The 12,852-nt window shown below is 39.4% G+C and overlaps 1 protein-coding gene across 1 annotated transcript in view; it reads left to right on the top strand.

Moving 5' to 3' along the window:
• dac (dachshund family transcription factor) overlaps nucleotides 1-12,058 on the top strand; it is a 648,885-nt gene extending 636,827 nt beyond the window's left edge. Inside the window, exons 11-12 of the mRNA XM_071598986.1 lie at nucleotides 1,293-1,520; nucleotides 9,351-12,058. Coding sequence (XP_071455087.1) covers nucleotides 1,293-1,520; nucleotides 9,351-9,403 — 281 coding nt within the window. The 3' untranslated portion in view covers nucleotides 9,404-12,058. The remainder of the gene's footprint in view (nucleotides 1-1,292; nucleotides 1,521-9,350) is intronic.
• Nucleotides 12,059-12,852: the final 794 nt, after the last annotated feature.

Raw genomic sequence — 12,852 nt, 5'->3', positions numbered from 1 at the left:
CTATTTTCGCCCCTTTCCGCCCCACCACCTTACTTCAACTCAGAATATTCCATTTGCTTTCGGTAGGATAGCAATTATATAACGATGGAACGAAATTGGATTTCTCGTCTTTTGAAGGCCGAAGAACTCTTGCCATCACAAAGTGCCGTTCAATAAAATTTAATAAGATATCCACTTCGAGCCTGCCGTTCCCCTCTCCACACCCCCACCACCCTCACTCCTCTCCCACCCCTTTAAACCTCTCCCCGCAGCCCCCCCTCCCTCCGTCCCTCCCTCCCCACCTCTCACCGCTTCATGAACATGCGTTCCCGAATCATTCTGTGCCGTTTCACCTCCTTTATCATATCGGTCCATACTACAAGATCTTACAATACCTTTCAGGGAGGTCTCCATGGAGTTTGAATGGCAATAATGAGCAATAAAATTACACGCTCCAAATTAATCGAACTGCATCTTGGAAATTGCTTGCATAGGCTTTTTTTCTTATCACCTTAATGCTAAAGTAGCGTTTTTCAGAAGTAATATACAGGCATTTGATGTGACGGACACTTATTTTTATGGATATTCTAAGAAACATGAAGTAAAAGATGGCCACCTTTGGAAGGATTTTCAGAGAACAATTCCCCCTACAACAATTCGGAGTTTGCGCCAGAGAATCATATCGAAAATTTATTGCACCCAAATCCTAAAGCCAAGAAAATTCACGGTGGCCACTAAATCAAAATTTATCCCGAATACTACAAGGCAGTCTATGCCTCTCATCTTTATGTCCCGCTTGAGCCTCAGCAATGTAATACCTGTAGATTGAAGATTGCTTAATACATAGTTTTTTCTATTTTAATTCCTTCAGACTCCAAAAGAATTGATTTTTATGGCAAATATTTTCCCTGCAAATATATATGAAGATGAGATGAAATGTTTGTTCACCGTATAAAAACAAACACATTGAAAGCTTTGAGAGATGCGGAGATGACAAAATTGGGGAAGAAATACTCAGCAGTTTCAATTAATTCCTACTAAATCTCAATACAATAGCCCAGAAAAAGAACGTAGTCAAACTTGAGGTGAGATAAATCCGTCCAAATAATACAGAATTACTCATTCTAAACATTCCTAATCTTTCGAATCTACGGATTTTAATTAATTTAAAAATCTCATTTCCTCAGTTTAATCGAAAACTGCGCAAGGGATACCTCAGGACTCCACCATGCACTACACCAAAACGATGTCAAACAAAATCCTCGTTGACACAGCATGAACTTAACACACGACTGTCTTTCTTTGCGTCGCAGAATCCCTGGCCCAGGAGCTGGAAAACGAGAGGAAATCGAGGCAACAGCAACAACAACAGCAGCAGCAGCAACAACAGCAGTCGGCACAGCAGCAGCAGCAACAGCAACCGCCTCAGCAGAGCAGTCAACAGTCCCAGACGCCACAACCTCCGCCCCCGCCCCCGTCGCAGCTGGCACCACAGGGCGCGCCGCCGCCGCCCGAGAGAGAAGTGAAGTCACCGCTGCAAGGTGAGGAGGAGGTTGGGCGAGGGAAATCAGTCCGGGCAAATTGAGGCAAGGCGGCGTAATTGCGCCGGGGCGAGGTCAAAACTCGGCAGAAATCGAAACATCGCGGCAGGTGTAAAACCATCACACTCGCTCGATTCAATGAGCTCCACGGCTCTGCGTAAACATTTCCAAAGTCCTTGGTTCTCACTAAAATGATAAGCCCTTTCCGAAAAAAATGTTCGATTTCATACGTTACACGTTCAAACAGTTCACTATAACGCACGTAGAATGGAGAGTAACGCAGTTTCCGAATGACCTCATTAGTGTTCTGTTCATCTTTTTTAAGTCTCCCCTTCAATCCCTCGTCCCTTCCCGCTGGGGGAACTGCCTGCTACCTGCATCGTTGGGTCGCATTCCCTGCCTTTCACAATCTCCATGCGGGGGAGAGGGTTTTGTGTTGCATGTTCATATGGTGGTGGTGCTTCGTATTCTTGCTTGTTGGGTCCTAGCTGGCGTGTTGCTGGATGGCTTTCGTGCTAAATCCTGGGGTGCAGTTGTATGTTGGTTTATGGCATACTTATGTTTTTGTGTGAGTGTTGGTTGAAGGGATTTTTGCATGAGTGTGTGCGCCGCTGTGGGTGTAGTTTTCCATGTTGTTGTTTTTGCATGTGGTATTGTTATTTATTACGGGTGGTGACCTAACACCCCCCGCCACACGTCCTTGCGGCGGCTTGCGGGGTATTAATAGATGTAGAAGGTTTAGATGTAGATGGATTTAATCCAAAGTGACCACCATTTTTCCCGAACTATGCACCTGGACGAGAACAGCTCAATCTTTGCATTTCGATTCGATATCCTTCTTGGTGCTTAATTAACGAAATCAATAGAGATTAGTGAACATAATTAAAACGCGTTAAATAATTTCTGTGTTCACTTTCCTTGGAATTCTGTTGAAACATCCCTCGACTCGAATAAGATCGACTAATTTGGAATCGCAGGGGACCAAATACAGGGAATAAATCAAAAGAGTCTTGCTGCAATGACCTCGAATGCCCTATGAAGGATTCCTCTCTTAATTTCTCCCCTACTTCATTGATCCAGATCGTTCAGTCTCAAAAATTTACTGCTTACATAAAATCTTCAAATCAGCCGATATTTACCTGGCTTCACTAATGGTAGAAACAAAATCTCACCGTTGAATAGGAAAACTGAATGTAGGAGAATGTCTAAATGTGATGAAATCAATATTCACCCACCGTAAATAAAGATTACTGCATTTAGTACTATTGACTGAGTAGGTTTAACTTCTGTATTAGTCAACTAGTTTTTATTTATTCCATTATGTAATGCTTTTTTTACAAAACCAAAATCAATATTGTTATTGATGTGTTCATTTCAATTATTCTGTTTTCATTGATTCTCCGAAAACCATGCAATATCTATTAAAATTCAAAACGATTAGCCTATTATTTGGTTGATATAAGCATACAATGTCTTATTTTAAAATGTGAGGAAAACGCTTATATGTATTTCATATTTTTCGCAATAAATTCACGTTTCTCGTTAAAAAAAAGAGCGCCGAACAGAATTTTTACAAGGATAAAGGCTCTGGCAGACTAAGGCTTTTAAAATCACTATTTTCGCGAGCTATATCCTCCCTCCGGGAAAGTATTCAAATACTGCAATTTATTAATTCTGTCAATACGTCCCGATTCACGCGACGCGCAGGCCCGATATTAACGCATATAAATCATTACAGAAGCGTTGGAATACCCCCTCTCGCAGCCTTTTGTCCGACGTTTAATCAATTTCCATTCCTCGCATTTTACCCTTTTAATGGCAAATTACTCCTCCGGCGAACATCTCACACTCACGATCCGTGAGGCCTGAAAAAGAATGATAAACCGCGAAAACGTGAAGACTGGATCGTGAGGCGAGAATTACATCCTGTTTGTATAAAAAAAATAACTGCATAGCGATCGTTTCCACGCAACGTGTGCCTTCTTGTTTACAGGACTGGAAATTATTTTTCCACTCCGAAAAGTGCCTCAATGAATCAAACGCTCGTTTTGAAAGTAGATTAGAAAACGGTTAGTCGGCGAGGTAACCCAAATGGTAGGACGGCTGTGAGATGTGGAAATGACCGCATTTGGAGGCCATCCCTCTTTTTCCTGCATCCAGCTCTCACGCGCTATAGTTCTTCATTTCATTTACTTCCTTAGAAGTGCGTTCACTAAAAAAATACTGACAATACGGACGCCTTTTTAGGGAAAAACAAAACGAGTAACTATGAAAAGGGCGACGCCCTGAAAACTCACCAATCACCACGCTAAGGTCGTCACTTATTGCTCCGATTTTGACCCCTCGAGGCAACTCATCATTTTCCGATCTCTCCGGGCGGCAGTACCAATTGATAACAGCGCCTCCTAGTGGTATGTAATGAACATGCCCCTCCGAGGCAATGGGTCATAGCGCAGGTCACACTTCCTATTTCCAATCCGTGAAGGCGATGAGGAAATTGTCTGCTGGGAGAGAGAAAATAATATTTATCAGGAATAAAAAAAATTCCGAATGCTACGCTCGGAGGAAGACCTCGCGAGTTTCGCTTATAATAGGCCATCGGAAAACGTATAAATTAGTCCATCAAATGGCCACTTTTCGCGGTGAAATGCTTCCCCAAGACGTGCGGCCGAATGCGCGGTTGAAGTTCAGCAATGATAATTACTTGGGTTTTTCTCTTCAACTGGCCTATCGTTCAGCTTTAACACCATACGGAGTGGTAGTAAAATAATTTTCTTGAATGACCCTCATAATTTTACCTCATAAATTTGCAAGCTTATAACACAAAATGCAGTTTATATCGAACAAGGCTCATATCTGAAAAAGAGATAAAAAGAAAGTTGTTTTTCGGAGGAATATACTGATCACGAATGGAGGTCGAGCTAACAAGCTAAATTTATTTACCGCTCCAGAATTATATTTAGTAAGTGATTCGTCTTTAGGTTTTTATGTGAGTGAACTTTGACCCAAGGTAAATTTCCAGGGCCCAACTGAGGGAACGTGAGTGCACGAAGCAACGCATCTGGATCCAATTAAATTGAACTATGCACTGCACATTCATAATGCATTTTAAAGTATTAATCGAGAACCATTCAAAATAAAGGAAGGCGATAGGCACTTTTTTACTGATAATCATTTCTCTACGGTAATACTTAAATCTAAAAATGAAACTATGATTCAACTAAAGACAGCATGGAATGAATTACAGAAATGGAGAGCCTTGGGTAATTTTTGCTGGCCCCAGCATTGTTTTCTTCATTTTCAAGAAATTAAAGGTTGAATTAGTGATTTAAAAACGTGAAACCAGGACCGAATTCGTTTAAGTACGAATATTTATAGACCAAATATGGGTCCATTAGACTCAATATCAATGAAGGGGTACTTTCATCGGTGTTTTCATAATGAATATAATTAGCGATTGTTTCACGCGCCCAATATCTATTACCCACTCTATCCTGAGAGAGGCATGTCCTACAACAATTATTACATTGATATTTTACCTATCACTACGCGTATCGTGCAATACTGGTGCATTATCTTAATACAAAAAGAAAGGAAAGATAAACGCGCAATATTATTAAGAATAATCGTCGTAATACGTTATTTATGTCATGTTATGTTATTTAGTCATGGGTAAAAAATGAAAAAAAGAACATAACATCTAGGCGCTGCTCGTCGAAAGCATTTTTACTACTCTAAAATGTGCGATTACTATTCGTATTTCCCAACTCAACTATATATACTATGTAATGTGGTCAAGTGTTTAATTTTCTTCGCGCACAATTTCCTAGCTTGTGTTCGGAACTTCGTTTAAATATGACTGATAGTTTAGTTAGAATTTGTTTAAGTATTCAATTGCATGAAGTATAACATTGGTTTCTTTAACACATTATGAATACGCATTCAAAGAGCTTTTTTGGCACAGCTCATTTTCTACGGGGAATCCAAGGTTTCAGATAGTCTTTTTAGCATTAACGGGAGTTGTAATTACATAATATAATCAGTATTCCGTTGACGATCAATTTAGTGAAAAGAAGAATTTTTTGTAAATTGTGACTGCTGATTAATGATTCAGCATTAAAAACTATTACAAGCTATCGTCAAGGCAAATATTGTTTGTGTAAATGTTGTGTATTCGTAAGAACATTATTTGATTATGGTTGATGGGGCCATTTGCTAATTAAAATTAAATTTTTATTCATAGAATTTCCACCAAATTACCATCATTAATAACAAACAACATATATCACCAGAGTTGCATACATTTTAAAAAGTGAAGTGTACTTGTCATTTATGAATAGTAACTAATATTCCTTCACGGAGCATAATTGTGTACTTAAATCCATTCATTGTGCATGCGGACATAGCGACTCAAATTTCGGGTGGTATTGTAAATTTTTTGCTAGTCAGGATGTTTTTTTTTCGAATGTTACCACACTTTCGAGAATGGTCAGAGCTCACCTTACACTCGAGAAGAAAAAGAGGAGGTAGCGGGTGAGAATGAGATAAGGGGAGTAGAGAAGAGGGGGATAGCAATGGACGATCGGTCGTTTCGATATTAAATTAGGACAGTTTGCCATCAAAGGCAAGGCGCGATTTTTGAGTTCCGGAGTGATTGATTGTGGGTGAGAAAGTGGCAAGGAAGGGGGTCCCAAGGCGAGGAAGCAGGGTTTCGGGAACGAGATCGACTACGTAACGAGGCGAGTGGGGAGGCATTTGTATGCGAGGGCGGGGATGGTGACGTCCAAATGGGCGAGGAACGAAGTGGTTTCCTCTGGGAGGAGAGGAAATCGAATGGGGAGAATCTATGGTGGAGACGCCTTGAAGTCATAAGCTGTAGGGGATGAGCGTAGGGAGTGGCTTCAAGTACGGAAATGGCATTGTCACTTCGTGGAGAGGGCGATGGAGGAACCACCCTTGATACACACGTACACTAATGCGAAACATCCAGCCATTTAAGTCTCCCAGTGTGGAAATATCCTTACGCTAAGACTTAAGTCGAGAGTATCCAGAATAATTCCCGTTATTTCAAAGGAAATGAAACGAATTGTAATAATTTCGTGAAGGTATCAACTTCCGCGCACTCAGGTAAAATTTTTAAATCAATTTAGACATTTTAAATACAAATGTACATAACGCATTCATCTCAAATGCTCATACTAGAAAATATAATTTTATTTTAAATGATCTTCGCCAGTTTTATCTATGCCATTCAATGGTTGATTCTTTTTATTATCTTATTTTTTCTTATTTTTCGGCATGGGGCATCGTCCTTGGAATAACGCTTCAAGTTAACAACAGTCAGGAAAATGCTCGCAAGCATTGCTGCAAAATATAAAATTCCATTGCAGGGAAGAGTAGACTTCTAGAGAGAACACGAGAAGCTCAATATAGAACGGCGCATTAAATGTTTTCTTCTCACCCTCGGAAGATCTCGACGCCTATTTTTGGTTAGTTTTTTTCCGCAAACCCATCCTTCCGCCGCTAGCTCGCCTCGGACTACCCAACTCCACTCCCGACCGACCACACCACCACCTTTTCTCCTCCTTTCCTTTTCCTCTTCTCCCCGACCGAGGCGAAGTGATTGATGAATCGGTTACAAAAACGACGCCATTACTACAGATGGGAAGAGGGGATGAAGGGATGGCGGTGAAACAAAGAGATTGCATGATAAAGGGTGGTTGGACTGTGTGTGCGTGTTTGTGTGTTGAGGTTGTGAGGGAGGGAGGGAGGTGTGGAAAAAGCGAGGGACGCGACGAGGGGCCCTCGTGCACTGTGCTTGAACATTATCGATGGTTGTCCGATGGGTGGCGGCGGAATGTGTTGATATGACGTGGGGAGAAAGAAGTTTGGCGGAAGGGAATACATAGAGACTAGAAGTTTTACGGGGGTGAAAAATATTTTGACGAGGTACTCGGCATCCTGTTCCCTCATTTTTGAAAAAACAGGAATTCATTCAGATACGTATTCTCCTTTTCACGACATTCCCGACAAATAAAACGATTTTACGTCACGCAATGGCGTGGAAGATTGTCAGTATCCGATGAAGAAAATGTGAGTTCTCTCACATTTCTCAAATGGAGACTTAAGTGCAGAATTATGTTTCTTTGGTAAGCGCAAACGTTCGTGAGATGTTTTTTTTACGTGAGCCTCTTTATTTTCTCCACTGACCTGGAGAGGATAATGCTATCTGGGGAGGCGTTTTTATGATATCTAGGGGCATATTTATATGATGTCTAGTCACTGGAAGCCCCTGGCCACTTTTAATTCTGTGAAAATATTAGAAAATGCAAGTTGGGCACTGAAGTAAGGATCTAATTTACCTTTCTGAGGGTTGTATGGGGGCAAGGGTAGGCGTGACCTCAAATGCTATTAGGCTTACAGCATGTTGAGTAATAGATCTAAGTAATGGAGATGTCCAGTAATACACTTTTGCTGCCTATTCTCGTATATCTGCATCGCAGTGCCTACCACGTAGTTATTCTTGACATTTGGTTGAATTCAACATCAGCATTTATGAAAATATGTATAAATGTATGCTTTATATTAGTGCAGAAGAGGTAAATCGTAAAAAGCAGGTTGGTAGATATTTATAAGTGCATAAAACTTGCAATGAAAACTCAGAAATAAGAGAAAAGATATGAATGTCCACATCAAAGAAACGTCACCCAGACGTTCCTTTGATGTGGACATCCATATCTTTTCCCTTATTTTTACGCTTCTATTACACGGTCTTAAAAAAAAGATGAGATTATTTAAATAAATACTTTATTTTATTGATTTTTATTAGTTACCATTTAATCACGCTTATCGTCTTCAAAACACAGTCCTTGGCTGCCAACACAACGCTCCCGCAATTTTGCATTGCTTTCGAATGCTGGAATAAACTTTGGGAACTTTGGAACGTTTCTTTCGGGATAGCCTTTGAGTGTGCGGTAAAATTTTATTGGATGTCTTCAATAGCTTCAATTCAGTGTCCTTTCAAGATGGATTTGAACTTAGGAAATAGTGAAAAGTCCGTTGGAGCAAGATCCGGATATTAGGGTGGCTGGGAAATCAAGGGTGTGCTGTTTTTGGTCAAAAACTCAGTGACAACCAGTTGTCTTTTGTTATGCTTGCGCACCGTGCGAGGGAAGAACTAGTACTTGAATCTGTTGGTGACGGTGTCTTTTTCTCTCACTTCATCCCGGTGATCAAATCTACAAGCATAATTTACTGCCATAATGATTCCTTCTGTGTTGCAAGAAAACGTTTGTGCCCTTTACCTTTCTAAAAGTCGGCTTTCCTCGAGAATGAAGAAGCTTCGATCCTGAAATCCTCCATCATACCCGTGACGCTTACTCGCTTATCGTAACACCTTTTAACATACCTTGCGAATTTTTCCTGGCCCTCTAAATGAGGTCTAGCTTGCACTTTCTTCTTCATTACATTTTTCTAATACCCGTCCAATGAGGCCCACCATCTTTTAGGCCAACCTGCATATTCTTCTCATGTGCGTACGCCATGAAAGGTTTGATGTCAGAATAACAACCAAGTATTTGACCTGCTCTGAAATTCCTAAACCGATCCCATTTATTTTTTAAGTGCCTTGTTTGTATTTTATTTATTCTCCCTTGTTGAACTATTGAGTAGTGTTAAATTTAAATTTATATGTAGATAACTCATATTTCCCGGTCGAAAACTTATCCTCATTGATTCAGTTATAATAATGTGCCATAACAATAAGCATTGTATTTGTAATAATCCTTATTAACTGTCCTAGTAATCCTGTTATTTTTCCTTTACTTGCAGAGTCCCGGGGCGGCTACTACAAGAACTCTGTTCTGTTCACAAGTGCGACTTAAAGTGTGTGTTATGCAGCCGCTAAGTTTGTATGCATGAATTCGCGAGTGAGGACCAATTAAGAGAAGCACGAAACGGAAGGAGAGTCACGTTGCTTCTTCCCCGAAGTTAAACCCTGGAATACGAGGATGGCGGTGAGAGAGGAAGATCACGGCTGCGGAAAACGAAGACTAAGGCACTTGAAGCGTATGAATAGATGTATATACAGACATGTAAGCTGTGCGCCGAAACGTAAGAGACTTGTCGAGATGCTGAAGAAAGAAGAGTGTGTCGAGGCCGTGCGTCGTTGGTGCGAGTTGATATTTTTTGATCCGCTGAAGGACAAAGAGGCTCGCTACGAAAATCTCGCGGGCCTTAGGGCCACGGACGGGAATGTTAAAGTAGAAAGCTTCCAAGCTCTCTCTCCCCTTTTTCCACGGTTGATCTCGCCCTCTGTCCCAGCGACGTCCTCGCCGTGTGCAGATTTGGTTCTTCTGACCGCGAGGGACACAATCCCACGGCATTCTCGGCTGCGGCCGTTTCTCCGCTCAGGCTTCTCCTTTCGAAGTTACGGAAAGTGGCACAGATGAACATTTTTTTCCACTAAGGACACTTTTAATTCGAAATCCTGCTGCCAGGAGGCGCGCGACTTTTACTAGCGTGAGCGTGCGTGTGTATTTGTTTAGTGTGTTTGTGTGCGTGTCTGGGAGGGTACATGCGTGCGTGTGGAGAGCGCAAATTGTTTCTACCGATGACGTAACCAAGTACTTCTCGAGAATGTAAAGGATACTTAAGTCCGAGAGAATAGGTATTTTGTTGAGTAATAATCCATTCCCTATGAAATTTAATATTGCATTAACCCTCCCATCCTAATCAGTCTTCAGAAATTAACGGTCCATAATTGGTTAAACGACCGTAAAATTATTATAAATCCATCGTATGTTTTGCCACCTAAATGCCGAATGGATTTTGTGTATAGGTTTACAAGGAGGCGTAAAGTTAAATGGCGTTAAAGTTTTAACATATTGCGTTCTTTGACAATTTTAAGTCATTAATATACGATCCTGGGTAAGTACACAATTCAGTGTGGAGCCCATACAAACAGATCGCAGACAATGGTTATGAATTGAGTCAGTCAGTCAAGTAAGAAAGATTTTCTTAACCTTCATCTCGAAGGATATTGTTAACTTTAATGTAGCAAATTGAAGCGTTATATAAAATACTATACATAGTATACACATCTGTTTACTGTTTATTAGAATGCGTTTTTATTTGATGGGGTAAGATTGGCAAACTACATTTTAAATAAAAGAATGAGTCTTTGCATATGTACAAAATGACAATTTTTGGTAAGATAAAGGAGTAAGAAGTGACAAAAAAAATACTTCAACTAGTCTTCGAAAGAGTTGTGAGGGCGCTTCGTGAGAGGCGATTCCAACAACGCTGAAAAGTCACTCTTTAATTTCCGACTAAACCATAGACGACATCCGCGACAAAAAAGGGACAACTTGGCAAAGGGGTTGTCATTAGTGAATCATCACCGAGTAAATCATACGTAATAAAAAGTCAAACCGGACACGTATCACCCGTCGTCTTGGAAATAGGATTTTGTGCACTTTGGGAAATAAATTTTTAGAGCTCGAGGAAACGAAAATCAGTTACTTCCCGCATATCAAAAGAATTTCTTGCCGATTTTGTGTCTGGGAGTTTATTCTTAAAGCTTCGTATAAAGAGGCGCGGAAAGTTTAAAAAATAATTCGTCGAATGAATTTTTGAACAAAGTTGTAATGCCACAATCAGTTTCAAAATACCCCGCCTGTTTCAATGTATGAGTAGGGTTTTTTGAAGGAATTATATACAGCATTGTGCCCAATTTTTTATTTAGATAGTTATAAAGAAATCTATAAAACTATAGCGACAGAATATACGAAAAATGTGTAATAAAATATTATGAATAATGGTTGTCGTTATTAAATAATTCAAATTATTTGTATTTGTAAAGTTTTAGCATACTTAGCAGCGAAATGTTTTAAGTGTGAATGTTCTATGTTCTCTCGTAGGTGAAATCGTCCGAGGTCAATTCCTTCGTGTCCATCCATTGAATTCCATGAGTTATCCAAAACATATGCTACGTTGTGTATTTCAAATAACGCCATATTTTCCATTGATTGGTGGAATAATGGCAGCCATATTCATCAAATTTTAAATTTGCAAAAATAATTTATTCAGCACACATTCTCGGTGACGCGAAGTCAAGAAGATGATTCGGACGATTTCTCCATTAGTGAGTCTTTTCATGGCATAGAATCTCATTACCACAATCAAGAGGTATGTTTCACGGTTATTGATGACTTTCATATGTACAAGATCATAGATGTGTTTCCACGAGTTTCATTTCCCAATAGTTATTTATGGAAATTTTCATTCCTGTCGCCGTTTTCTTTAATGTTAAAAAGGTTTGTTTTTCACAGATTTAGTCAGCGCAAAAATCAATATATTTTTCTGTGTGGATTTCCAAAACAAGGTTTGATTTGAAGTATTTTCTGTGAATATTTGTTGTCGTGAGAATTAAGTTTTGGATTAAAAGAATCGTGTCACAAAACATTAGAATATTTCCATTTTAATTATTTTTTTCAAGCCGCTTTCCAACAGTATTTTTGTATTTGTGTGTATGTGTGCCTTGTATCAGTAGAAATAAATAAATAATTAGAAACTTATAATCAAGGTTTCAAAATTATTTTTAAAAACCCAACCTGTACAATGTTATAAAAAAAACAAAACAAAAAAATGTTTTTAGATTATTTTAATATTGTTAATTTCCTACAAAAAATACCATATCGTCTTCTACTTTCTTCTGCTGCATTGGTGCGTAAATATCAGCGAATTATTTTTGTGCAAAGCCATGTAACTAAGATATAATAATGAAAAGGCATAAAATATTCAGGTAAATCTAACGGATTGTAAAACCTCCCATTTAAATCAAAATACAGCAAATTTCAAATTATTTATTAGAAAGTTATGCAATAAGTTAAAGACTGTTTTTTGCTTTACTTCTACATCAACTCAATACCCCGCAAGCCGCTTTTATGGCGTGTGGCGGGGGGTGTTACGACACCACCCGTAATTAGGAAAGAAAAAGAAACCACATGCAAAAGCCACAAATTTATACTATCCACAAGAAAAATATAGCATATAGTACATTCATGCAAGAACACCCAAACCCCGCACATATGCAAACACTCAAACGACAAACTAACATGCACATGCACCCACAAATATCCTTATTGCATCAAATATCTTTCTTTATTAACCGCTCAGTTAAATTTCAAAATATAAAATGATTTCAAACATAAAATAATTTCAAAATTTCCGATTGGATTGGATGAATAGGGTTACCTAGCACCAACCTTTTGCACAGAATTTGAATTGGAGTGACTAATTACAAGTCTCTGGAGAGAACAAACATAGGTAT

Source organism: Hetaerina americana, unplaced genomic scaffold (assembly GCF_022747635.1).
Source record: "Hetaerina americana unplaced genomic scaffold, ioHetAmer1.1.p SCAF_10, whole genome shotgun sequence".
Taxonomy (NCBI): domain Eukaryota; kingdom Metazoa; phylum Arthropoda; class Insecta; order Odonata; family Calopterygidae; genus Hetaerina; species Hetaerina americana.
Note: the sequence above shows the minus strand (reverse complement) of the source record. Positions and strands in the feature narration are given on the sequence as shown.